Here is a 25,619-nt window from a genome sequence, read left to right on the forward strand (position 1 = left end):
TCCCTTATAAGCAGAATAAATGCCTCATTATTTTTATTCTAAAAAAAAAAGCACCCATTGTTATGCACGACCTTCAGTTGTGGATTAACAACATGACACCACAGGTCAAGATGTGTGGGTAAAGTGAAGCACTTCATTAATCTATGTAACGTTACAGTGTGGTTACAACAGTGCAAGAATCCGTGAACTAGATTTTCCTAATGAATCCATTTTTCAGAGGCAGGAATACAGTCAGACCTCATGAATACTTTTAAATGACTTTAAAAACAACCATCAACTGTTTAAACATTTTATTTAAATGCTGGAGCCATCAGATAACAGTTGGAACTGCTAGCACAGGCTCAGCATTGGATACTATACTATACTGTGAGAGTGTTAGCTAATGCTGTTTCATGTTTCAAAAGCAAGTACATAAGGGATGCTTCAACGTAGAATGGGAAAATGTGTGCACCTCAAAGGCATTAATTAAAATTCTGCATTAATTTAATGTCAGAAAATTGTTGCAACTCACCTGTGATATTTTAAGATCAAACAAAAAGTGTGCTTCATTTCAGCTCACATAGTGTGAGTCAACTTCATAGTCAAAACTTGGTGAGCATCTGGCTAATTTTTATTTTAAAAGAAGTGTTTCAGAGATACTTTCATTGAAAGGAAAATTTATAGTTAACAGAAATTAAAGTGATCACTAAGTACCTAGTAATATATATTTTTAATAAGTAAAATACACATGAACATGCATTCAATAAATTCTGTTCTTAAAAAAATAGAGGCAGATACAGAACTGATAAGAATTATGGTCCAGAGGAGGAGGAAAATACATTATGAAACAAATCTTCAGAGTAATTAGTTACAATTATTTTCCTAGGGAGGCACTCTATTATACATGCAGCATAACTACGGTAAAAAGTAATTATGAATCTCTAAGATTAACTCTTCCTATAGAACTACATAATAACAAAAGCACACACACACAAATTAGACACTTGATTTTACAGTGTTTGACACTGAAAGCTTTATTAAATTTCTTTTTATGACCTCAAGCAGTTTTTAACACCTGTCACGACAGGTCAGATTCCTGCCATTAGGAATCATACAACTACAAATCACGGTTGCTCCTGCTTTTTTCCTAACATATCTATCAAATTGTTCAGACTAAATTTGATTTGAAGGCATTTTGTAACTGCACAAATAATGTCAAATCTGTTTAAAGGGCCGACATTGCACAAGTTTGAAGGGTTTTTAGTTCCCAGTCTAGTATTTTGCCTTTGGTTTCAAATATCAGATCCATAAAACTTCAGGAAATTATTCTAGCATATTCATCAAGTGATATCTGAAATATTTAAATGTCAAAGGTTATTGACAAAAAAGTGGAATTTCTAGACAACAACAGTTTTTCTTCCCTCTTTTTTTTTTTCTTCTTCAAAAAAGCCAAAGATTACAGCAATTCAATGCTTATTGTAACTTAAACTCCAATTTATCAGAGAGGCCAAGCTGATTTACAGGAATTGTTTTGGAAAGCACAGGCAACTTGCATGGATAATAGCCTCCAAGTCATCATTCCACACACACAGGAATGATGTTAGGTTTTTTTCCCCTGAATGAACTCTGTTTTGTTTTGAAGTTAATTTGATTGATTACATTTAATTAAAATATGTTTATAGTAACAGCCTCCATCTGTAAACCAAAGAAGGCCAATTGCTTCTATTATAGGAAACAGTTCTGGGGCTTCCAAAAAGTCATTAAGAAGTTCATCTATTTACATGGTAACATGGATAAATTAGCTCACCTTTGGACCTGGCAATCCTGGCAAACCTGGATTACCATATGGTCCTGGAATACCCTATAAAAAAAACCAGACAACAAAAAAGGGGTAAAATTATTCAGTACTCCACTGGAAAAGTGTGAACAGTTTGCAAGGAAGCGTTTGCTTTTAGAAGCACTGGTTAGTATTTTCAAATGATTCTCAAGAAATAAAACTTTCACATCATCCTGAAATTTAAAAGTGAAGTTAGATACCTCCTTTTCTTTTAAAAAAAAGTCTCAGTTTCTCTTGTCTTCCCAACTAATTCTTAACAGGTATTTGGCACAATCACTGCAATGCTGCTCTCCAGCTACAAAACTTGGAAGCGTGGGATATAAGTCAGAAACATCACATTCTGAAGTACCCAGCTACACAATGCAAAGAGAAGGAAGTGGATCAGTTCCCATTGACTTAAAAGGACTCAAAGTAACATATTCTGCCTTCTCTAACCAAATCTCAAACACCCTTCACTAACTCAATTCTCCCACAGTCTGTGTAGAAAATGGGCTGACTACTAAAGGAGTGGGACTTCAATTTCATCTCATCACTAATTCTGAAATTGCTGAAATTTCATTATTGAGAAACTATGAACTTCTCCATCATAGAATTATGAGATCAAAACAATTTTTTAGTAGAAATCTCTAACCATTAATCAGGCACAGATATGTGACCTGATCTAGGTGAACCTGCTTCTGCAGGAGGGTTGGACTAGATGATCTCTAAAGGTGTTTTCCAACCCTGCCATTCTATGACTCTATGAAAGTGTTCAACCCCTGTGAATCTGTCAGGCTCAGGTTTAGACACACTCTCTAGAGAGGGCCTAAAGAAGGTCCAGGCAATGAGGCTCTGCACTCTGCTGTTCTCCTCTGACACCTCAAGTGACATTTCAGGATCACAAATGGCAGCTCGTGTGATGGAAGACAGAAATCACAGGTCAGACTGGTGGATGTGGACAGGAACTTTGTATCAAGTTTTAACATGCTCTTTTTGGATTAAAAAAAATAGTCCTCAACATGTATCTTCCTTAACTGTAATTGCTTAGACATATCAGTGTGCTCAGAAGAGCACTGAGATTTCAAAAACATATATATCTTTGATCAAATAGTTTTGTAGACTGTCTTGGCCCATATAAATATGTATTTTTAACTCAGAACTACTGATAAATATTCACCTTGGCCTTTTCCATATATTTCCAGGCACCTTATTGGAAGCTGCCTTTTCACATTGGAAAGCACGTCCCACTCAATAATTAATCCAGAAAACTCATACATTAGAGCACTGTGCTCTTAAGTACTCTATGCCTATAAAAAGAGACCTACAGGAAAAGAAAAATCCATCCTAAATGGAAACAAACAAGAGTGAACTCAGAACCAAAGATAATTTTGTGATTGGGTATGTGGGATCCCCTGATGCCAGACATCCTTCACAGAGGCACTATGCAACATCAAAAGATGATGAAGTAAGGATGTATCTTCCTTAACTGTAATTGCTTAGAAAAATTCAGCCTTATGTAGAAGGATAATTTGGAAAAAAATCCTCAAAGTCAGGAAGATATGGACTTGAAGGAATGCCTTTCCTTTTATACTTTTAAACATGTTTCATGCACTCCCTTGCCTCCAACTGCTCTGAAGCATCAGTTTGGTTTACAGCCACCAGTGCATTTTCCTACCCAGTCAGACCAAGTTTTGAAAGCCAGGAAAGCACAGGATGTTCAACACTATATTGAGCAGCAGCTTGTTTAAACTTTCCTCAAAGGCTGAGTCAAAACTCCTCCCACACATCTGCTGAGCCTGTGTATAAAGTACTCCCTTATCTCTCACTTGCAATTTGCCTAGATGACTGTACTCCATAATCACTTACATCCCCAAAATCACAGCCCAAAATCAAGGCAACAAATTGTCACCTGTTCCCTCCAGCTGCCCTTTCTCTAAAGCTCCCCAAATCAAACCACAACCTCAGGGGCTTCCCAAGCTTTCTCCTTTTTTTTTTTGTACACAATTGTGCAAACACAAGTTTACTGTCTTTTACCCCCTCAACCCATCCCTGCAGCAACACAAACCTCTCCCACGCTTTTGGCAGCTGGGGCACAGGTTCCCACACACTGTGACAAAGCCTATGCTCAGGGCAAGGCTGATGCTCAGGCTGGGCTGCATCCAGCCACACAAAAGCAACTGTATCTCATTCCTTGGGCAAAATACCCAGATGTCTATCACATCTTTTATCAAGCTGTAACACAATAGACTGAAAAAGATTTTTAGGGTTTTTTTCTCCCTGCCCCTGTCCCCTCCCAACTCTGTCTCAGAGTGGTTAATTTTGTCTCCACTGCCTGCTCATCGGTGACTGTGATACGCATTGCTCACTGCCCCTCCTTCCAAAAACAAATGAGCATGGTGTTAGATTGCAGCAAACAGGAGCAGCGTGGAAAAACTGAAGTTAATGTTGCAAGCAACAAAAGCTAGGTTAAAATGTAACAACACCTGTGTATGACCCAATACACAGAGCTAGCTATGCTGGAGTCTTGCAGCAGAGCAAAAACCGGTTTGCCTTGCCTTACTTTAACCTATCTGCCAAACATTAAGAACTGTACCCTTTCATAGTCACCAAGCATATGAGTTAAGCTGATAAATCAAAATGATGCAAACTCATTTGATTAATGGGGAGCTGTCAAGAGCTGCAGAAGAACATAACCATTCTACTCACCCGAGGACCTCTCTTTCCTGGTGGACCAGATAAACCTGGAGGACCTGGAGGACCCTGGTGACAGAAAATCAAAACAATTGAGGCTAAAATCCAATACAAGGACAGCATCACGAGCCTGAATCACACCAGTTCTAACTGATGTCTTTCTGCTCATGCAAACTTTCTCAACTTTACAACCAATTCCCAAACTGCAAGCATGTGTGTTTTTAATCTGTCTCTAAATCAGATTTGTTTAGAAAGTATCTTATGTCAGAGAAATTTGAGACATATTAACTTTTACTTAAGTGTACTTGTATTAAAGGAAGAAAAGATCAGTTCAAAGATTAGAAACAAGCAAGCATAGTGTACTTCATAATAAAGAACAGAGAATTATTAAGCATTTTTTAGTAAGCATGCTGGCATGCCAAACACACTTTAGAAAAGTCAGAACTAACTGAAAAAAATGAAATATCGCCTAACAGGACATGAACTAGAAGAAAATAGACAAATTACTGTTCAGTTTCCTACCAAAAGCACCTGATCAGAAGAACTGGTAGTATGCTCATCCTTGTATCTAATGAACTATCAATCTCTAAAGAAAATGCAGATTTAAGAAGATACTGGTATATAATCAGATGTATCTTTTGCAAACAGATTATTAGCCACTATAAAATACTAGCCAGTGTACCTTCCCTCTGTGTGTCTAGTTGTTTTGACTATAGAAACTTTTCCTTTTCTGTATGTCATTGCTGTTGACACTCAAAACCTCAGGATTTACTTCACTGGACTCAAATATGAATGAGAGCTCTGGACTAAAATCTGCATGACTTTATATTATATTTCATCTATCACACTCGAGTCTTAAGGACACATGGGATATTCTTAAGGAGTAACTCAGCTCCTGTCCAAATACCAGCACAGCAAATCCTGGCTTCAAGAGAAATCAAGTACTCCCACCACAAGGGAAGACTGGCATCAAGAAAGTCAGACCTCATGAAGGAGGTCAGTCTGTGATAGCGGGAAGGGATTCAGCTTGCTCTTTCACCCAGCTTTCCATGCACTCTTGTGTGCTGTTATACACTACAGCCTGTCAGCTGAGGCATTAGGCAAAACACCAAATATCATCCTGCCCATCACCAAACAATGCTGCAGAAAGCTAGCACAGCAAGTAGGGAAATCAGAAGGGCAACTATGGCAGCTGAAATGGCCAACTTGCAGCCTTTGACAAAAAGGTAAATAAAAGAGAGAGAGAGAAGGGAGAACAGACAAACAGCCTTTTGGGGTTTTATTTACAACCAATTAATCATTTTATGAAGATAAAAGTTGCATTTTTAAAAAACTTAAGTTTTGTGGAAGAGATTTCTTCTTCCTTGGAAAGATAATGTCACTGGCAGAGAAGACACTGCTGATTACAGACTTTAGCCATTGTCAAGCCAAATACGTTCATTTGGTTAAAATGCAGACCACTTAGAACATTTTTCTCAGGACTGTCCAGAGGAAGGAAAAAGTTTTACTCTCCAATTAATCATCATAATTCTACGAGTCTAATTCTAGTGCAACTGCCTGTTTATAGTTGGGAATGGTTGTACACACTGCATTAAGTCATGCTGAAACCCATACTCTGCACCTGCCTCTCTGTATAACATAGGAAATGCAGACCCATGAAAGTTCTGGTATTTAGGTCAAACTGTAACACGTTGTACTTTTAGCATAAGAGGTTTACTATTCATCCTAATTGCATCAATACTCACTAGTATCCTCCTGTCTTCCTAAAGCAGAAAGACCCTGTGTTTAATAACACACACAAAAAGTAGCATGCACATGGGAAGTTCTTGACCTGCCATTCTTATTCAAGTCCAAAAATGCACCTGAAACAGCCCAGATAACTCCTACCCTGCCAGTGATAAAGCACTATGCTAATACCTCCTCTCAAATTACAAGTTAGGACATGCACTCTGCTTATAGAAAGTATCTGAATGGGAATTTTTCTATTTTCTTAAAAATACTTTAATAGTCAAATCCCATCATTTTCCTGATAGAAATTGTAATAAGTATTTAAGATCCCTGATCTTTGCTAACATTATTGAATGAGGATAGTGAAAACATTTTTCCCCTATGTGACTTCTAATTTGTTTTTAATAGTACCTGCGTCCTTTGGGAAAACAACCAACCGACCAACACCAAAACTTCCTTTGCTTTGATTACACTAATTAATAAGTAATTATCTCTTTTTATTTAAAAAAAAACCAAACCAAAACACAAAAAGAAGTAAATCTAATCACAACCAAGCCTTCAGCAACCCCTAAAAGAAGCAGTAAAATATATCTTGAACTATGCAGCCTGAGACGAATAATGTCTCCAAGGCTTTCTAAAACAGAGTCAACCATTGTAGATGAACTCTCTGGTTGACAATAATATGCAATTGGCATCAGAAGTCCAGGTTTGTGTTAGAAGTATTAACAAGGATTCTCCTTGACCAGAGTACCCTACTCCTTAACCTCCACCTCAGACTCCTTGCTGTAACTTAAGCAACATGTCTGCTGACAGCAGACTGAGTAGAGCACATTTAAGTCTTCCTGGAAATGCTTTTCTGACTAGTTTTAAGAGGTTATTCCACCCTGTGTGCTTCAACCTGTGAAAGCAACTACAACTCCAAATCAGCATGACTGTCTCTATACTAGCTAGGAAGCTAGCTATACCTCAGACATCCACACAAGCCACAGAAGTCAACATCTGAGAGGGAGCCAGTCTCTCTTAAACCATGGCATTAGTCATTTGTTTGAAGAGCTTTTCCTCCAACTACTGGAAATAGCAATAAAACAAACCTGAAGCAATTAAGTGTTAATGTCTCTTTGCTGAAAAAAAAAATAGTGACTCTGTGTAAATATTACTGAAACAAATTTAGAATGAATCTATTTAATAAGATCAGTTTGCTCAATGTACTACAACTTACTATCATTCAGAACTGTGAACATTTCATTTAGCTATTGAGGAGAGAAGCTCAAGCTCCAAATAATCATGGCTTAATTCAGAGACAGTAGGTAGATGATACTCTTCCAGAAATTTTCACTATCTTTCAAATGGTCATTGCTGTGAATGGAAAGGTAAACTTTCACACACATTTTCTAGGATACTGGAGCTCTTTTATGAATAAGACAGAGGTAACAGGAACCATTTAATTTACAGGTAATAAGGTCCTAAGACTTCAGATGCACAGCAGTAAATTGTGCATTCAGTAGTTAAAACTTCTGCACAGGCATATGATGATCCTGTTGCCTTTCAATACTGAAGTCCTATTCATTTAAGCTTCTCTTGCAAATCAATGATGAAGTTTCTCTTTAAAAGTCATTTGGCTACACCACAACCACCAAACATCAGCTCAAACACTTTTTTTTAAAGACTATAATAAAGAAAAGTATGAGTTTAATGCCCAATGCATTAATAACTAAGGCAGGCAGTCCTTCAGCAGAACAAACACATCATGAACCTGTCCACACATCATCAAAACAGCCAAAATACAGCAGGGAAATAAAGAGAAACATCAGGCGCCAAATACCTTCTAAAAAGCTCTCCACAAAAGGAAATTCCACTTCTAACATTGTAACACCTCTTGTTTTATTGTGTAGATGTCACTCTGATGAGCTATGTTTTCATTATGTCCCACCTAAAACTTCCTACTCTGTCTTGTCATTCTGTGAACAGGCAAAAAAGGTATTTTATACCTTTGCCCAGAATCCTATTTTCTACAACTGTGCCTCTGCCATCCATCCAGAATGTCTACAACCTTTTCTAAAGCTCATCACCCAAGACAGAGAATATTTCTCCAAACTGCAGTCTCGGCATACCCAAACCAGTAGAAAAACAGCCTGTCTTTCATACCATTCCTGGTAATGTATCAAGCATTACAATGGTAAGATGCACTTATTCTCCAGCTCACTTCATCACCCTAGTCTGCCTGCCTATCACTCTCTTGTCCTCTATTTGCACTTTTAGTTTCTGTACTACTGCACTAACTTTCATCCTGTTGGTTTTAGACCATCTGCAATTCTGATTCTGTCATTCAAATCCTTCTCACTACTCCTAGCATCCTTTTATGAAGCATATTACTCCATACAGATATTTTCATTATTAAGCTACATGTATCCTACCAAACACAAATGTTCATCTATTTTTTTTGTCTTGTTTCATTTGCCTTTCACTAAAAATTAGAAAAAAACCCACACACTTTGCTTTTCAACTGCCCTAGAGCATGCAGGCAGCCAGTTGAGTATGATTAATCTCCATTCCTTTCTGCTGTGGAAGTCTTTGCCTTTCTTCATCAAGAATTCATACCACAGACATCATCAAAATAAGAGGAATATACACATGGCTTCGTGTTATGGAATAAAGCTTTTAGTCTTGTTGCACGGAAGATAGGGAAACTGCATCAGTTTCAAGTGAATTCAGTGAAGTGTTTCAAGATTTAAGACTAACATCCCCATTTTGCTACTAAAAATAAAGCAATAAGAATCTTAGATTTTTATCTGAATCAGTAGTTACTGAGACAGATTTCTCAGCCCAGGCAGGGAACTGTGACAGTTACCTGTAAAGCTAAAATGCAGGGAAAATGCATTTAACTGCCCAATATTTTGTCCACCTAAGAAATAGGTGAAGATTGAAATAAACTAAGGTGTGTTACTGCTGTCTATTTAGCACCACAGTTAGCATCTCTGAACTGTCCTCTCTCACCTCTTGGCCAGAACAAGAGCATCTCATCCATGACTCAGTTCTGCCTAAGGCAGGGCATTTGCAGCTCCTCCTGGCAGTATCTCTGGACTCATTCTCACCAACTAGATAGCCTTAGGAACATCACCTTTTGCTCTTCTACTATTTGCCCTCCAGGCTGAGTGTCTTCACAACTGAGAAAACTTTCACAATAGAGGAAACTAATTCCTAGCTCATTTCTCAGGAGAAGTCAAATCTTGTGCAGACAGGCCCATAGATGCAATTACCTACCAGTAAGTCATTTAGATCAGACCTTCACCTCACATTAATCCCTTCTTCTACTAGTGTGGGACTGCATATCACATTACTACAAACTGTTTTATGAGCAGGCAAGGAAGAATATAACTTTGAAAGTTAAATAGTTAAATATACATGCCAGATTATCTTTTAAAAGTCCTTAGACAGTGCCAATATTCTCTGCAACACAAAAGTGGCTTATCAGATCAATGAAGCAGTGTTCCCTCCAAACTAGTGGTTCATGAGACCACACTTTTCCACTTGAAATGCACTTATCTTTTTGTAAGGGATTTTGTCTTTGCGACTGCTAGACTTTTAATCAGTCTTCATAGTTTTGAAGGAATAGATGGCCTTTATCACATACTATCCATGAATGAAAGCCTGAATTCTGGATCCCCTGCTTTGCAGTGGTGTGTTAATTCCATAGCTGTGGGATTATGGAATACAGGAGACCTAATTATACAAGGCAAGAATCAGTTCTGGTAGATGATTAAAAGCTAAAATGAAGCCAAGGAGCTTAAGAATCACAAAAGCTAGTTCTTACCTGTCAATTCCAATAGAACAAACCTTATTTCTGTGTTGAAATCTTGAAAGAAGATTCAAATCAACCACAACATAATGAAAGAGGAAAAAAAAAGGGAAGGGTTTTATGCCTCACCAGGATTTTTTGCAGCAATGGAAGTCTGTAAGTTCCTTGGTGTTGCTTTATAAGGCTCCCCATTGAGAAGACTCTGTGGGTACTTGTTATGTATTGCAGTATTGGAGCCACACAGGTAGAAGCAAGACTATCTCTGGCCTAATCTACATGAGTGTACTAGACTGAGAAAGCACACCACCTCTTCAAGTCTGAGGTCAACAACAGTGGCAGGTATTATGCCACACAGCCTCCATGGAGCACAATATTTCACAAAAGCTTGTGTGGACAAGGACATGCAGAGACCTCTTCTCCCTTTGGCATTAGCCTCTCTGGCAGCACAATGCTTTAGCTTCGCCTCATTCCAGTAGGTGTTCCTGGCTCATTCAGCCAAACTACTGCCCATAAAAGTCTAGATTAACTTCCCAGCTCTGCCAAGGACCTCTAAGACCTTGGACATGCTATTTAAATTCTGACTCAAAAAAAGACTTCAGCACAAATGCACTATATATGTTGCTACAGACTGTATCAAATGCAAGGTCTGCTCTTCCTAGATGAGATAAACTTCCACATGCCTGGTTTGTAAGACAGCCATAGAAAATGGTACCATAGGCATCTTTGAACTCTCCAAATCAGCTGTCATCTTTGACACTACGTAGAGTGTGTCTGTGTCTATAAAAAAAACAGCTGAACATTTGCTTGGAGTTTTAGTAATGCAAGCAACCAACAGCATTAGCAGAAGCCATTTCCATGCAATGCAAAAAAAGAATGGATTTCATGTCCTTGGCTATAACTGAAATCACAATGTACAAGCTATGTGCTAAAACTAAAAGCTTCCATTAGCAGCTATTTAAACACCCTAAGCTTAAAAAATGGAAGTTAACCTCATGTTGATGACAGCTACATACTTGATGGTATGTCCCCATAAATACTATTGTAAGGGACAAAAAGAGGACAGAAAAGACTGACTTCATACTCAAAACAGATTAAGCAAGAGAACCCCAGACTAACGTGAATTACTTAACACAATTTTCGATTGTGTAACAATCCACTTGCATCTGGATCCTGTTTAGAGTGAAAATTGAACTTTTAAATAGGTTTTCACTTACTGACTACTTTAAGAAAAAATATTTCCATGCTGAATGAATACACACAAAAAAAAGTACAGGCACATTCAAATATATCAAGCACTATCATATTTCCTAGGCTAAGCAGGAACTGCTGTTCTTTCTTCTCTGTAGCTTCATATAATTGCTCACATTTTTACTCATTAAAGTTAGCCTAGTGCACACAATAAGAAGGGATGAATGGGTTTCTATTAAAAGTACTACCATGCACTTGAAATTGCTTCAGGGATCACTTACCCTGCAAACTGAAAAAGTGTCCCAAAAATCTCATAAGACTGTTCTAAAAGTCATTTTGCATGCAGGTTTACATGACTCTATATCCTTGGGTTACGAATGGTTTCACCAGTCCAGATTCTGCAACTGGTCTCTTCCTATTATCAATTATCAATTTTGTTAGCATTGCTCAACTGACAAAACTATGACAGTCTCCCAAATAGTCTGGTGGTTCTTTTCATGGATCTGTGTCTACATTTGTGTACTGTATGAATTTATCCTGTAATTTTATTAAGTGAGCATTCTTCCTAATTAGCAGTTACAAACATCTGTCTGCATTTAACATTTTAAAGAAGGCTGGGCTGCCTACCACTTCACCAGAATGTGAATGTCTTTGTATTCTGTCAGTAAATAAAAATATACACCAAAATTACATGCAGGAAAGAGACATACTTAAGACAGACAAACATTTGTAGAGTACAGCTGGGAGAAGTTGCAGTCACAGCTTTGGCATGCCTGGTAAGGTTTATTTCAAAGCCTCTGTTAAATGTACGTTGCTGCATTATAGTAAAAAGAGTAGTAAAGATAACTTACAGGAGGTCCAGGCTCCCCCTTTGGACCTCTGACACTTCCCATGTCAAACATTTTGTCAAGATCTTCATAGTCATAAGCATAATTGTCAATACCAATTTCGTAACTGTTTTCCATATGATAAGTCTCGTCAGTGTCAAATGCATCTTCCTGCCCTGCACTGAGTCGATTATCCAGAGAGGCATCAGCAGGCAAAATGCTCAGGGTTGCGTTGAAGATTTGCTGATTTTCACTTGGTTTTGCTTTGTCCATTCCCTTCCTTTTAGTTTTACTCTGTTTTACAGGGGAGATCAGAGAAGGCTCACTTTGCACACCTGCACCTTCTGTGGTACTATTGAAAGTACTTGGATACGATATGGTGGAGGGTTTAGCGACAATTCTTCTTTTGCTCATCTCCTGCTGATGGAAAGGCAGACTGACGTTGTCCTGGAGCTCTGTGGCAGGCCAAGCTTCCAGCAGCAGCAGTTTGGCCTCTGCAAAATCTGATGCAGACACATTTCTTGACTCAAAGTATTCTGGTAAAAAATGCATCTGAGCAACGCTGGTAACATGATTGTTTGATACTTCTCTCCTATAAGCTGTTACACCTTCTGAATGGTTTTTCTTATCAATCATCACCTCTGAAAAGCCATCTGGCCCGTCTAACACGCGTGGAGCTCCTCCCAGAGATCGGTACGTTTCAGCCTGACGACACTGCTGCTTCACATATTTACAATAGTTTGCAGAGGCTTCTGCAGATGGAATAATATCCAGCTGACATATAACTCCTTCAAAGCTGACAGAGTGAGAGTTCATCCTTCCCAGGGTAAACAGACCATCCAAATCAAACGCCTCCAATCCAGAAAGTATTTCCCTGCTATAGTGCTTCTTTCCACACTCAGTAAATATTGAGACAGTCTTGTCTCTAATGTCAATGGCAAATAAATGCCATTGTTCATTATGAACACTATAATCAAAGCGTACAGACTGCTTCCCTCCAGTGTGCACCACTACCTTCCTCGGTAGCAGCTGGACACCGAACTGCAGTCTACCTTTGTTCCAAATACTGAAAAGGAAAGCATTATTTACTCTGTAAGAGTACAGCCCAACCAATATGGTGAACTGATGCCCTAGATTTGATGATATGACTTGAAAGACGGGTGACTCAATATGTGCATCACTAGTTAAAACAACTCCTGCTACAGTTCGAGAAACACCCTGAGGTAGCAGCGACGATGTTGAGGGCACTGTCGTCTCCGAGTGCTGGTGAACATCTTTCGTAAGACCTAGTTGATGAAGAACATCTATTGCTGTAAAAAGAAATAAAAGTATACTGTTGATTTTGTTTACAAGCTTATAAATTCAGATCCATATAAACAAATGCACTCACATCTTTACAAGGATCACATAATTACCATTATAGGTCAATTCTTTTCTAAAACTGAAAAACCTCTCATTTGTTGTCTTCAACCTTTTCACAGCAGTCAATGGGCACACTTTGTTAGTTATTTATTTCACTAATCCTGCCTACTCTTTGAGCAGTTTGGTTTTTTTTAAACTAACTTTTTCTTCTGCAAAAAGCCTCTGTGATAAAACCATACATTTCCTCTTTATTGGAAAAGTTTAAATGAAAGCACTTGAGGGAAGAGTTGCCCTTTTTCTCCATTTTTTTAAGAAGGGACAAACCATTTGTAACACCTCAGTAGAGCACCAAAAGATAGTCACTGGCACAAAGCAAAACGAGTTATTATAAGTGTGGAGGAAATTCAGCTGGCACCTAGGAAGAATTGCAGTGCTTCCAGCAGAGAGCTCTCCTCCAAGCAAACATGATCTGGTACCATTACAGAGCTAGTTTCAAAGGGAACTGTTTTCCCCATGGGATCACCCTTGATTGTATGCATCTGTACCAAAGTTAGACAAAAAAGAACCCCAAAAAATGTTTCCATGTGGACATGTGACAGAGTGCATCAACCACCTCCTTCTCTCCTCTATGCAGTTTGCTAGGGCTACGGATGAGGTGAACACTGTAGAAACAGAAGTGCAAAGGAGCAAGGAAAGAAGAGAAATGTCATGACTCAAGGAGTAGTGTTCCCACCTTCTGGCTCATTTGTCCTCCCAGAGAATGCAAGGCTGCAGCTACCCAGTCAGGATATTAAATTAAGAGTGCACTCCACAGTAAGAGAGGCCATGGACATTAAGGGGACAGAAAAATCAACTGTGCCACAGATTTGGCTTTGGTTTATAAGAGAGATCTTCCTGTAGGGTGGAATGGCAGTGGCGCTTCCATTGTTGGATTCTCTAGGGTCTTATATAAATGTGAGGTCTGTGCTTTAGTCCCTAAGCTGGATCTTACAGTATCTCCATCTTTTACATGGAAAAATATCTCCATCTAATGATTAGAAAAATCAATTACCTAGCCTTCTGATAAACTGAAATAATATCTGATCAGATCTTGTAAGAAATCCAACTCACTTCCCTCCTAAAGGGTAAATTAACAGTCAAATAAGATCACTAAATTGATTTGGCATCTATTTGGCATTTGGTATTGTCTGAATCAGACTTGGGCATGTTGGAGTTGGTAGCCTTCTTCTTTCAGGATAAATATAAAGACACTGTTAGGTCCCCTACAACGCAGCTGAAACAGAAACAATACAAATGCTTGTGTAGGAGATAAACCACACATTGTCAGCAGTCTTCTTATAGGGCCATAAAAAAAACCAGCACTTATGGCATTGATTGGTACAACTGCTTGTCTGGGTGTTTGTGAAAGGTGCTACAGAGACCAAGAGAGAACACAATTATGGAAATAAGAGACAAGAATGTTGGGGGCTAAAACATATAACGTGCTAAAAGGCTGAAGGAGGTACATTTGCTTGGCCTAGAGAGATGTGAATATTTGGGAGAATCTGGTTACAATTGTCAGTTATCTGAATTGAGGTTATGGAGAAAATGAAGAAAAGCTGAGGAGTAACATCCACAAACTACAACACAAGAAATTGCAGTTCCACACAAAGAAAAAGCATCCTCACCACAGAAGTGATAAAGTGCTGGACCACAGATCCACAGACATAATGTAATCTTCATTCTTGGAGATTTTCAAAGCCTACTTGGACAAGGCCCAACAACCTCAACTAACTTCAGCACTGACCTTGATCTCAATAAGAGGTAGGACCAGATGAGCTCAAGGTCCCTTTAACCTAAATTTTCCATTTTTCTGCAGAAGGGGGATCTGAACATTGTAGTTTTCATAAACAGTATTGCACAGAGGCATGAGAACATACTTTTTCCCCCCTTAATGGAACAAATGGCTTGACCTAGGCTTCAGCAAACAGTCTATACTGAAAATTACTAGTATTATCTAAAAGTTATACTGATCTAGTAAGCCTGACTGGGAAGAGATTGGCACTTCCCACATCATTTAGCTGAGTGCAGTTTTACTGTGTACCTTGTGCTTATACTAAGTAAATAAAGCTATTAAATGGCACAACAAAAATCTGGAGTAACCAAGACAAGTTAAGGATTCTCTGCTATATTAAGAGGAAAATGCAACAGAAAAAAAATGGATGTTCACTCTTAGTGGAAAAAAGGTCTCCTTTCCCAGTATTCCCCTTCTCTGTTTATTGAATATATTCGTAGCAAACTTTAAGAATAGACAGATGTTGGCTTAGTTTCAGTGGTAGAGTTATGAAAAGAAGTTGAGATTTCCTTGAGTGTGGTTTATAAATTGGAACCAAAAGTATCAACCTGAATGCATTGTACATCTTGAAAATTAATTACACACCTTGTAGTGTTTCAAGTCATGTTTGAGATTCATGGACACGCCAAGATTACCCTGGCAGGTAGCCAGTGCAGACAGAGGTATGGAGAAAGAGAATCTTAGCAAGAAGTCATGTGTACGCCAATTTCTCAAGATGTTTTGCCTCAGAGCAATTAATTTACTGTGGCTGTATTTTCATCTGTCAAACTGATAACAGGGGTCAGGTTATAGCAGGGCTTTGAAGCATAATACATCTGCAAAAGGAAACTCCACGCTTTCTCAGGACTCCACTCCTGAGTGGACTGCATGTAAGTTATGGAAGAGGAAGCTGTACTTGTATTGCCCTTGTGAAAGATAGGAAGAAAAACAGAACCTGAGCTCTGGGCAATGCAGAAGTCTGACACATGCAAACTATAACCCAAAACTAGAGACACAGCTCCATCACTTTGGTTCAGTGTCTGGGCCAGCTGACAGCAGAGCAGAGAACAACAACGCATGTGATCTGTCCAAAGCATTTAAAGTTGAAATAAAACACAAAAAGCTTTAACAAACTGGCTTAAAATAGTCAATTTTTAAAATTACATTCAAGAATTTTGCTACTAAATCTCAAACTGCAAGCAAAATTGCCAAAACTTCAGCAATTCTGGCTTGAAAACAGCACATTGCTTAGAAGTTATTAAAAAAAGGAAAAAAATATCTGAGAGCACAATGAGAAATAAGACACTTTCTCCACATCCTGCAAACAGATTTCTGTGAACAATGACAGGTCCTGAGAAAGCTAAACAAATGCTGTGTAAAAAATGACAGCAAAAGATTAAGTATCAACTAATTATTCCTTGCTGATTTGCCGTCTGTTAATCCACCGTCAAGCCAAAAGGCTGTTCCAAACTTTTTTGGCCAGTCATTTCATTTCTGGCCCAACATGTATTTTTATTTTATTTTAAAGGCTTTCAGAAGCTCTTGGCAATACACAAGGTTTTGGGAGCAAGCAACCCTCTCAACTCTTCTCAGCACAACCACCATTATTTTCTTCACCTATCAGTAGTCCCTTTTCCTTGTTTACCCATGTCTGCACAACATTTGTCTTAACTGTTTACTCATTAGTCCCCCAAATTGTAACAGCTCTTCTCCTTAAGGGAGAAATTGTTTGGGGTTTTTAGTCTCAAGAGCTTTCCTTACACTTTCTAGGAGGACTTGAAAAATTCACCACCTCACTACACCACGAGGGGAGAGAAAATCTAACACAGGCTTTGGGGGGAAAAAAAAAATCTTCTGACCCTCATGGCACAAAAAAAATCCCAAAAATTAATTGGGACTGGATGAAGGATTTGGCTATTTAATCATTCCACACTCCTATTCTGTTCAGGCTCTCATTCCTTGATACTCAGAACAGCTCATACGGCATGATTTGGGGTGCTTTCTCCATTTCATTAGTCCTAGGTAAGGGAAAGATGAGAGTTATTCATTAGCCATCTCTACCAGAACTGAGAGTAATTACTCACCAGGTTGCCCTTTCCTAGGTGATGCTGCATCTACAATTGAATAAATTAAGATCCCTGTCTACAATCAATGCTCTCCCAGATACCAGGATGTATGTACATTCATACTAACGAACAAATCTTTATATTCACCCTAAAGGATGAGGCTGTATCCTTTATTTCACTGAATACCCTTCCAAAATGAACAAGGCACAGCTTCTCAGATAAAGCATGCATAGTCTACCCATTAGCTCAGTAGAGAAACAATGTTAATTAATTACTCTAGCAAGGATCTTCATATTTGGCAGAACACTTTTTTTCATAGAATCATATTTTCAAAATACAACTGCCAAGAAAGTTATAACAACAACTTAAGTGTTAACATATTCTTGAAGGGCAGATAATCCCCATCCCTGAACAAACTCTAAGCACTGCAAATAGAGTAATGCTAGCTTTGCAACTCATATACTGAGAATGGAGGGTACACTTGAGTTGCTCTTTTTTGAGGAAATTTCAGCCTACTGGTCTCTGAACTGCTTTCTGCAACCTTGTTGACATGCTGTGCAAATAAAGTGCATGAAGGATCAAATTCACCCAACGGGCAGAAAGTTGCATCAAGGTTCAATGCACCATCCCATCACCACAAAAGCATATGTGCCACAGTGAGATAAGCATGAAAAACCAACAATCTTACCAGGCAAGCAATGAGCAACTCATGGAAGGCAAAACTACAAAGAGAACATGAAGAAAAATAACCAAACAAACTAACCCATAACTAAAGGATAACCTGAGCTTTGTCAGTTGCAGGGAATGATGAGAAGGAAAAAGGCACTGGTGAGAAAAATGGTGGGAGGCTGCTGAAATATCCCATGGGTCTCTAGCAAAACGTTATCAGGAATGAGTCTTGTCTTAACTATGCAACCCAGCTGTTGGTGTTCAGCTGAGTATTCACAGTTAACATACTTACCAGCCAAAGATGATCTATTTTCTTGCTTCACCTGTACAGTGAAGGAAAGTGGCAGAGAACTGATGCTGCCACTCTTCTGGCAGATAAGAAATGACTAAATGCCTTGTTAGCATCCACCACTTTGGGACATTAATATTCCCACAGCAGTCTCTACTGCAAACTGCACATCTGGTGCAGTTACAACAGCTGGCAGATTTTAAAAAACCTAAAAACAAGACAACTCTATTTCCTCACTAACAGCTGCATCTGAATGCAAAACCAAATGAATACACAATTTTGCTCTTTGCTATAATGATGCCAGCCTAGACTAAGCCTTTATTATATGCAGTGGTTAGCTTGCACAGCCCTAAGTGCAAAGGTAACTCAGTCATAGCTTGCCACCCCCAAGGACACCCACTTGCAGTGAAGACACAATTAAAGCCTTTTCATTGTACAAGGCTTCTCTTTTATGAAGAACTTGCTTAATTATGTAAGCAATTTCAGAGACAGAAAATCTGAGTAATTTTCAAAAGGTCATCTTTTCTAAACTGGTTACTTTAAACTTTTGCTCTCATTATGCTGTAGCCAGTATTTTCTTTAAGTTACTATGAAGGAAATGAACCTCAAGTCACTAATAACAACAGCCATCAGCTCTTTTCATCTAGTAACAGATTATACAAACGTCCTGCTATAAGAAAAGAGTTCTCACCTTGATTTGGTACTTGTGCAACACCCACAGCTATACATATTGCAATAAAAAGGAGTGTTTTCCTAAAAGAGAAAGACAGAAAAGAACTTGTGAGAAAACGTCTCTAGTTTCACAACTCTCAGAAATTAGAAGCTCGGTTCAACATCCAAAGTTGATGGCAGGATACCATTGACTTCAGCAAGTTCTGATTCAAAGCCATCACATTGTACAACTTTCCACTGATGCTGAAGGCATTTTACACAAAGATCAAGGATTATGTGTGCCTTCATATATAGTATATATACTTTACACCAGCCTTTATTAATAAAGTAAGTGCATCTGGTTTATATTTTCTTAAGTAAGCTTATATTTTATATTTTCTTAAATGCCACTAAGAGTAAATTTCTTCCTGGTAAAAAAATGTAACGGTAAAGAAACTGTAACACAAACAAGTTCATGCCTGTAAAGATTACTTTGCACTTGCTATCAAGTCTTGTCACCATACCACATCATTTTACCATAAACAAAAATGTGTCACAATTTTGTTCCTCTTTGAATTTTTTTCATGTTGCAAACAAGACATGTTCTTCAAAATTAAAGAAAGCCCATCACATTTTGACTTAAAACTTCATGCTCAGATAGAAGGGCACAATAACAACAGGTATCACAAGCTCACTGATAGCAACAAACATAAATAATGTCATAAGCTCAAAATTTGCTTTAAATGAAAAGTGTTAGGCAAAAAGTATTTTTTAACTATGGTTGAAACCAGACTGTCTGCTGTTTTTTACTTGATTATCATATTAACATCTAATCACACCCGTATCAGTGACTGAATCTAATTATATGATTAGAAATGTATTTGTTGAACACCCAGGCCCAGGAACAGGCATATGTAACAATTATCATAACCTGTATTTATTTATTCTAGTTCTATTTACAAAACCATTTCTAACATATTAGAAATGCAATTCTGATACTAACTACTCAACTCACTCAATTGTCTTGATCATTAACTTATATAACCTCATTGATTTTTCATAACATTAAATGCCATATCAACTACAAGTGTTTGCAGGACCATTCCAGAGGGCACTTGAATGTCTGGAATAAGCAGCTGAAAGTATCACAGGTTCAACTATTCATCTGTAACGTCATGTGATGTAACTTTGTCAGCTAATTAGTCGGGTTTGCACAGCAAAACAAGTGCAGGAAGGAAGCCCTACCACTTTATACAGGAATACATGGTTTAAACAGCAATAACAGACAAGTTCTTTCCACTGAGTGTTCAATGCCAGGTTGCCTTCAGCTCATAGGATAACCTATGCATAAACCAAGAATTAGTAATGCTACAAGGACAAGAAATTGTGCTATGATTTAAATATTTTTGTATACATGTATGCATACACATGCAGTATTTAGTGAAAAATCCTAGTTTTCCTTTCAAGGGTTTGCAGTTCAAACATTTCAGAAACATCCAGGTGTATGAAGTTCACAGAGCAAATATCTGGTTTTATCAACTTTCTTGGTAAAAAAAAAAAGTCAGAATTCATTGGTCTAGCACAGGATGGCTTTAATTACTTAGTCTCCTCCCACTTAGCTTTACTGTGGAGTTTCACCATAGTTTTCAAACCAAGCCCCTCTTAGTGGAAGCAGGTACTTCCCAGCAAGTGCTACTGCTTTTTGCAGCCCCCCTTTCTCCCCAATCCAACTCAGGCAGCAGGGTCTTCCTCAAGCCCTCTCACCAAACCCAGCCCCAAACAAAGTCCAACTCCAGTTCCTGAGGAAAAACACCCGTGGCAACTGCTGGGAGGAAAAAGGAAGCATTATAGATCCAACCAATTCCCATTCCTCACAGCTGTTTTGGTCAGATACTAATTTTAAAAGTGCACTAGTCACCACCATCTACTCTCCAGCAGTTATTATTCAATTATTAACATGTTCTGATTGCTGAAACTTAAGTTGTCACAGTATGCAGGTCCACATGTAGGTGTATAACTAATAGACTTAATTCTGTCAAAGATCTATCCCACTTATTTGCTTTGAAAACTTTGAGCAGATGTTTTGAAGAATGCTGCAGGAAACTCTTCAGTTGTAGCAGGAAAAATGTTTAGTCTAATTTTATAAAACTTCTATCACCTTGCCCCATGTAACTTGAAATCCCATTTAAACAAGTGCTTTACCTGAAAATGAGTCTATTGCTTATACACCTACATGTGGACCTGCATACTGCAACAGCTTAAGTTTCAGCAATCAGAATGCATTAATAATTTAAGGTGATATGTCATTGGTATTGCCAATGTAGATATGTCATGGTTTTTAGAAGAAAATGCACAGGATGTATAGGATATACAGAAATATGCATCACTGCTCTAGTTCTGATCACAGAAGGGGAATAGGGTGGAAACACCTTACAAATCTCAACATGTTTGTAAGGGCATATTTGTTAATTAATCACTCCAGTCTCTAGCTATTTCTCTCTTCAGGCTTTCTCCTGCTACAGCCATGAAATTTTTACTGCAAAAGACTTAATATTGACTGTTTTCTAAACAGCAGCTGATAGTTTCTGTGGCATACAAACACATCATCTTTTGATGTAACAAGAAGCTCCGTGAGAGGAGAGAGCTGTGTTATAGCTCAATGTGTGGAAATTCTTCCTATCAGCTAAAACTCAGAACCACTCTTTATTTAATTATTTGACTTACAGGGGCATAAGATGGACTTTCAAAATGGCATAAAACATTTTTGTTAACTCCAAACAACCCCAGTGCCCAAAATACAATTACAACAGCCTCTTCCACAACATCAGGCCAAGACAAGCTGTGTGTCAGGTATCTGCCTCTGTCACCTCCCAGCAAATGTTGTAGGAAGGCAAGAAATTCCAAAATTCTCCCAGGGCTGTAAATTACACAGATGTAACTAGATCTACTGAAACATTTAGTGAGAGGTAAAGACAAATGTTTGGCTTACATAGTGCTCTCCAGCTAATGTCAAGAACAGATGAGTGATCAACTAAGAGAAAAACCAGGGACCAGAGACAACCACAGGGCTGGAGGTCCTCTGTAAAGTAAAACCTTCTGTAAATAAAACCATGTACAATGTAAAATGAAGTTGTACAAAGAAACTCTCCACAGCTGAAGATGAAAAACCAAAATACTGCCTTTCTGAGAGAATCCATTCATGCAAACCCTCCCTTCTTGGTCAAGATCACTGCTCTATGTATTTGTGGCTTTTAAGCTGTAGAGAAGCCATATCTCAGGCTTTAGTCTCATACCAGCACTGCCCCTAAGCCACCATTGTCTGCTGTGTTACATGGCTTGATCTGTTGTGTGCCATAGCTGCAAGGAGCAAAGCAAGCAGCATGAGGAAGCCCTGGACAGCATGCCTGAGCTGAGCCCGTGGCTCATGACAACAGAAAAATGCCAAAGCATGTGGCAGACTCCAGTTGACCTAGATGCTGGCTATTTCTCCCTATTTAACATCACACATGAAGCTGTTGCAATACCCCTTGGCTGTATCCTGTCCTAGACTCTAGGAATCTCTTGAGCTTACTCCCCTCCTCCTGCCTTTTCATTCTATTCTACATGCAAGCACAAGCTGAGGGCAACTATATGATTGTTTGGAGGAAGGCATTATCAAATGTGGTTGAGCTATTCTACCACTTAAAATAGAGATTATCTTCCTGATTGTCTTTGACATCTTGTGGCTGTTTATCACTGTTTATGGCTGGACAGCGACTACCCATGTTTATTTCTTTCCCCCACTTAGGATGGGTGAGGAAACTGACAAGATTCAAAGCAAGCTGTGGGAAGCAACCATGAAAAACTCCACCCTCTGAAGACTGCTCAGCAGCATAAAGAACTCATGTTCGGTCTATGGACAGCAGTATCCTCTTCACATTAGTTTCCTAAACCTCAAGTCTGAAGGAAGAAATACCACTAGCTGGCTGCTAGAGAAGACAGGACAACCTGTTTCCAGTGTAGCTGGCACAGATTCATTCAACCCTGCACTCATTAGTGACTATGGTTTAAACACCTGCCCTATGTGCATTGCTTCACTGAATCTCTTCTGAGGACTGCTGAGAATGGACAAGTTTGTGTCCATCAAGCCTGAGAAGAGCTTTGAGAAAGGTAATAGCAACAGGTTAACAGAGATGCCCTAGGCATCTCAAAGACCCCAAACTGTTAAAAACCTTGTCTTTCAAGATCTGAAAAGAAAAATATCTTCCTTTGCTGCTATAATGAAATTAGCCAGCAGGCCCAATGCTGCTTCCCAAGTTTTAAGAATCCTTCTATCAGTGTGGCCTCCAAAGCCTCTCCTAGGTGACAGATGAATGCTCTTTGGGCAGGGATGCCACTTGTACACCTAAACAGGGAGGAGGAAGCTCCCAAATCCATTGATGCAAGTTCACAATCTGAATAAGGGAAACAGAGACACATAAGTCAACTCTTAATACTTCTAAAAGGAGAAAAATTAATGAAAATATGTGAACTTCAAATTGCTTTGTAAGTACGTCCCTGATTTCTTACACTAGTTCTAGTGGCTAGATAGTGCATACTGTTTTCCTCTGTATTGAGGCAAAAGCATACAGCTCAAATCCCTACTCCTGTGAAATACCATCTTCTTTGGGGGCTTGTCTCTGCACATTTTGTAGGTTACTCTTCAAGGGTTCTACAACACAATGCTTACAAGAGACAAGAGTAACAAACAGTTGTCCATGTTTTGAGATGAAATATTCCATCAACAACTTGGTGAGAGATTTAGGAGTCATGTGGCTGTTGGAGTTGTAGTTATTTAACATGCAGAGACATCCCTGTACAAGTAGCAGGTCTGACCTAATGGCATTTCCACAAAAAGGTGGTTTAAGTTGCAAGGGACTAACTGGTTTGATATGTGCTGAGGAAACTTGACCCTTTTGCCAAGAAATCTAGTTTCTTAACACAGGCAAGCAACCAAGTTGCTTTCTCTCAACTCAGTTAGGTTAACAGGCATATAAATGTACATTCTGAAGAAACCTCTGATTTAAGTTAAATTCAGGTAAACTACATCTTTGCTACTGTAGTAAATATGTCCCTATCAGTAATATTCCTTTATAGATACCAAACAAAACCTTTTTTAAATTGCACTCAGTTCCTGAAGAAGCCCCACAGACTTAGCTATTAGCCACACATCTCCCAGGAGGGCTGCCTTCAGCCCTTATGAGCAGCCATGTAACTGCTCATAAGCACTCAAGCATACCCAGATTATAACCAGGCACACTCTAACAGCATAATCCACACCACAATACAAGACAAATCCTTCTCTGTTTCAGCTAGAGCTCTTGCTAATCTTAATTTAAAACACAGTCAGAATAAAATAAGCAATAGTAACCTGTACAATATCTTTACAGCTATCAACAGGTCACAATCATCTTGCCTGAGCTGCTTTTAGACAATTTATAGAGAGAGGAGCTCTACCCTGCATTGCAGATAATGATGCATTAGAAATATCTCATCTTATTGTAGACACATAAATACAGGGCTCCTCACCTAGTCATCCCTGTTACTAGTGTCAGCTCTTAAAGGTAAAATCTGCAGGTTTTGCTTTGCTGTGTTTTAGCAGCCAGGTGTCCAAGGGAAGGACGAACAGGCGGGTTACTTGTGAGTGCAGAGGCACATCCTGCCCCTGGATCCCCGTTCTCCCCTCTGGGAGCGGGTCTGCACTGGCTCCCAGGCCACATGCCAGTGTGACCTTCCCCGGGCCGAGCCTCCCGGAGCCAGGCTGCTGCCGGGGCACGAGTTTGGACTGGGGAAGCAGCGAACGATGGTGCGGGACGAGACCGGGAACGTCCAGGAAAGCAAGACAGCGGGAGAACAGAGACAAGGGAGATGCACAAGCAGCAGCAGCGGCGGGCTCCGTCTGTAGAGCCAGCACCCCGCTGCCCTCATCCGTCCTCCGGGAGCAGCCGGGACCTCACGGAGTTACGGCTGGAGCGCGGGGGAACAGCCCACTGGAGCCACTGGCCTCTGCCCCCCGGAGCCGCAGCTCGCCCCTGGTCCCCAGCCCGTCCGCGCTGCAGCCTCGCGGCCGAAACCCCGGCGAGTGCGGAGCGGTGGCCGCCAGCCGGGGCAGCGGGGCCCCCCGTCACGCCTCCCCGGCTCCCGCTTACGTTTGTGCCGCGGGAGAGATGCGTCCTCGCCTTGTCCTCTCGGCTCCCAAATGCATTTGTATGCATTTGCCCGGGCAGCGGAGATCCGAGGGAAAGCCGGAGCCGAGCGCCGCGCCGCCGCCGGGTCAGGTCCTGTCCATGAAACCCCGCCGAGCTCCGCACAGCCCGAGGGCGGCTCGCGTACGGCCCGCGGGGGCGGGCGGGAGGATGGATGGATGGATGGATGGGGGGGGGGGGGCGCCGGGGGCCGGACGGCGGGGGGAGCCCCGCGGCTGCCCGCGGGGAGCGGCGCTGCAGCCGCCCGCCCCGGCACCGGCCCTCCCGCCGGCCGCGGTGTTGGGTTTCAGCGCGGGCTGCCCGCCCATTACATCAGCAGACGCGGCCCCCGGGGCGGGCCGGGCCGCTGCCGCGCATGGTGCGCGCTGTCCCGCGCGGGCTGCCCCCGGCGCGGAGCCGAGATGGCAGCCGGACCCGCCGCGGCCCCCGGCGCGCAGAGCCGCGCGGAGCCCAGCCAAGCGCCGGCCGCGTCGGGGCAGGGAGCGAGGCGCTGAGGTCCCAGGTGCGCCCGGGCCGGCTG

At 40.2% G+C, this 25,619-nt stretch overlaps 1 protein-coding gene across 1 annotated transcript in view; it reads right to left on the reverse strand.

The window, feature by feature from the left end:
• Positions 1-24,821, reverse strand: part of COL24A1 (collagen type XXIV alpha 1 chain) — a 150,840-nt gene extending 126,019 nt beyond the window's left edge. The window contains exons 1-5 of the mRNA XM_062003927.1: positions 24,532-24,821; positions 18,916-18,977; positions 12,050-13,335; positions 4,502-4,555; positions 1,787-1,840 (exon numbers count right to left, since the gene is read on the reverse strand). Of these exons, the coding sequence (XP_061859911.1) occupies positions 1,787-1,840; positions 4,502-4,555; positions 12,050-13,335; positions 18,916-18,977; positions 24,532-24,821 (1,746 nt within the window). The remainder of the gene's footprint in view (positions 1-1,786; positions 1,841-4,501; positions 4,556-12,049; positions 13,336-18,915; positions 18,978-24,531) is intronic.
• Between the last annotated feature and the right edge of the window lie 798 nt (positions 24,822-25,619).

This window comes from Colius striatus, chromosome 10 (assembly GCF_028858725.1).
Source record: "Colius striatus isolate bColStr4 chromosome 10, bColStr4.1.hap1, whole genome shotgun sequence".
Lineage (NCBI taxonomy): Eukaryota > Metazoa > Chordata > Aves > Coliiformes > Coliidae > Colius > Colius striatus.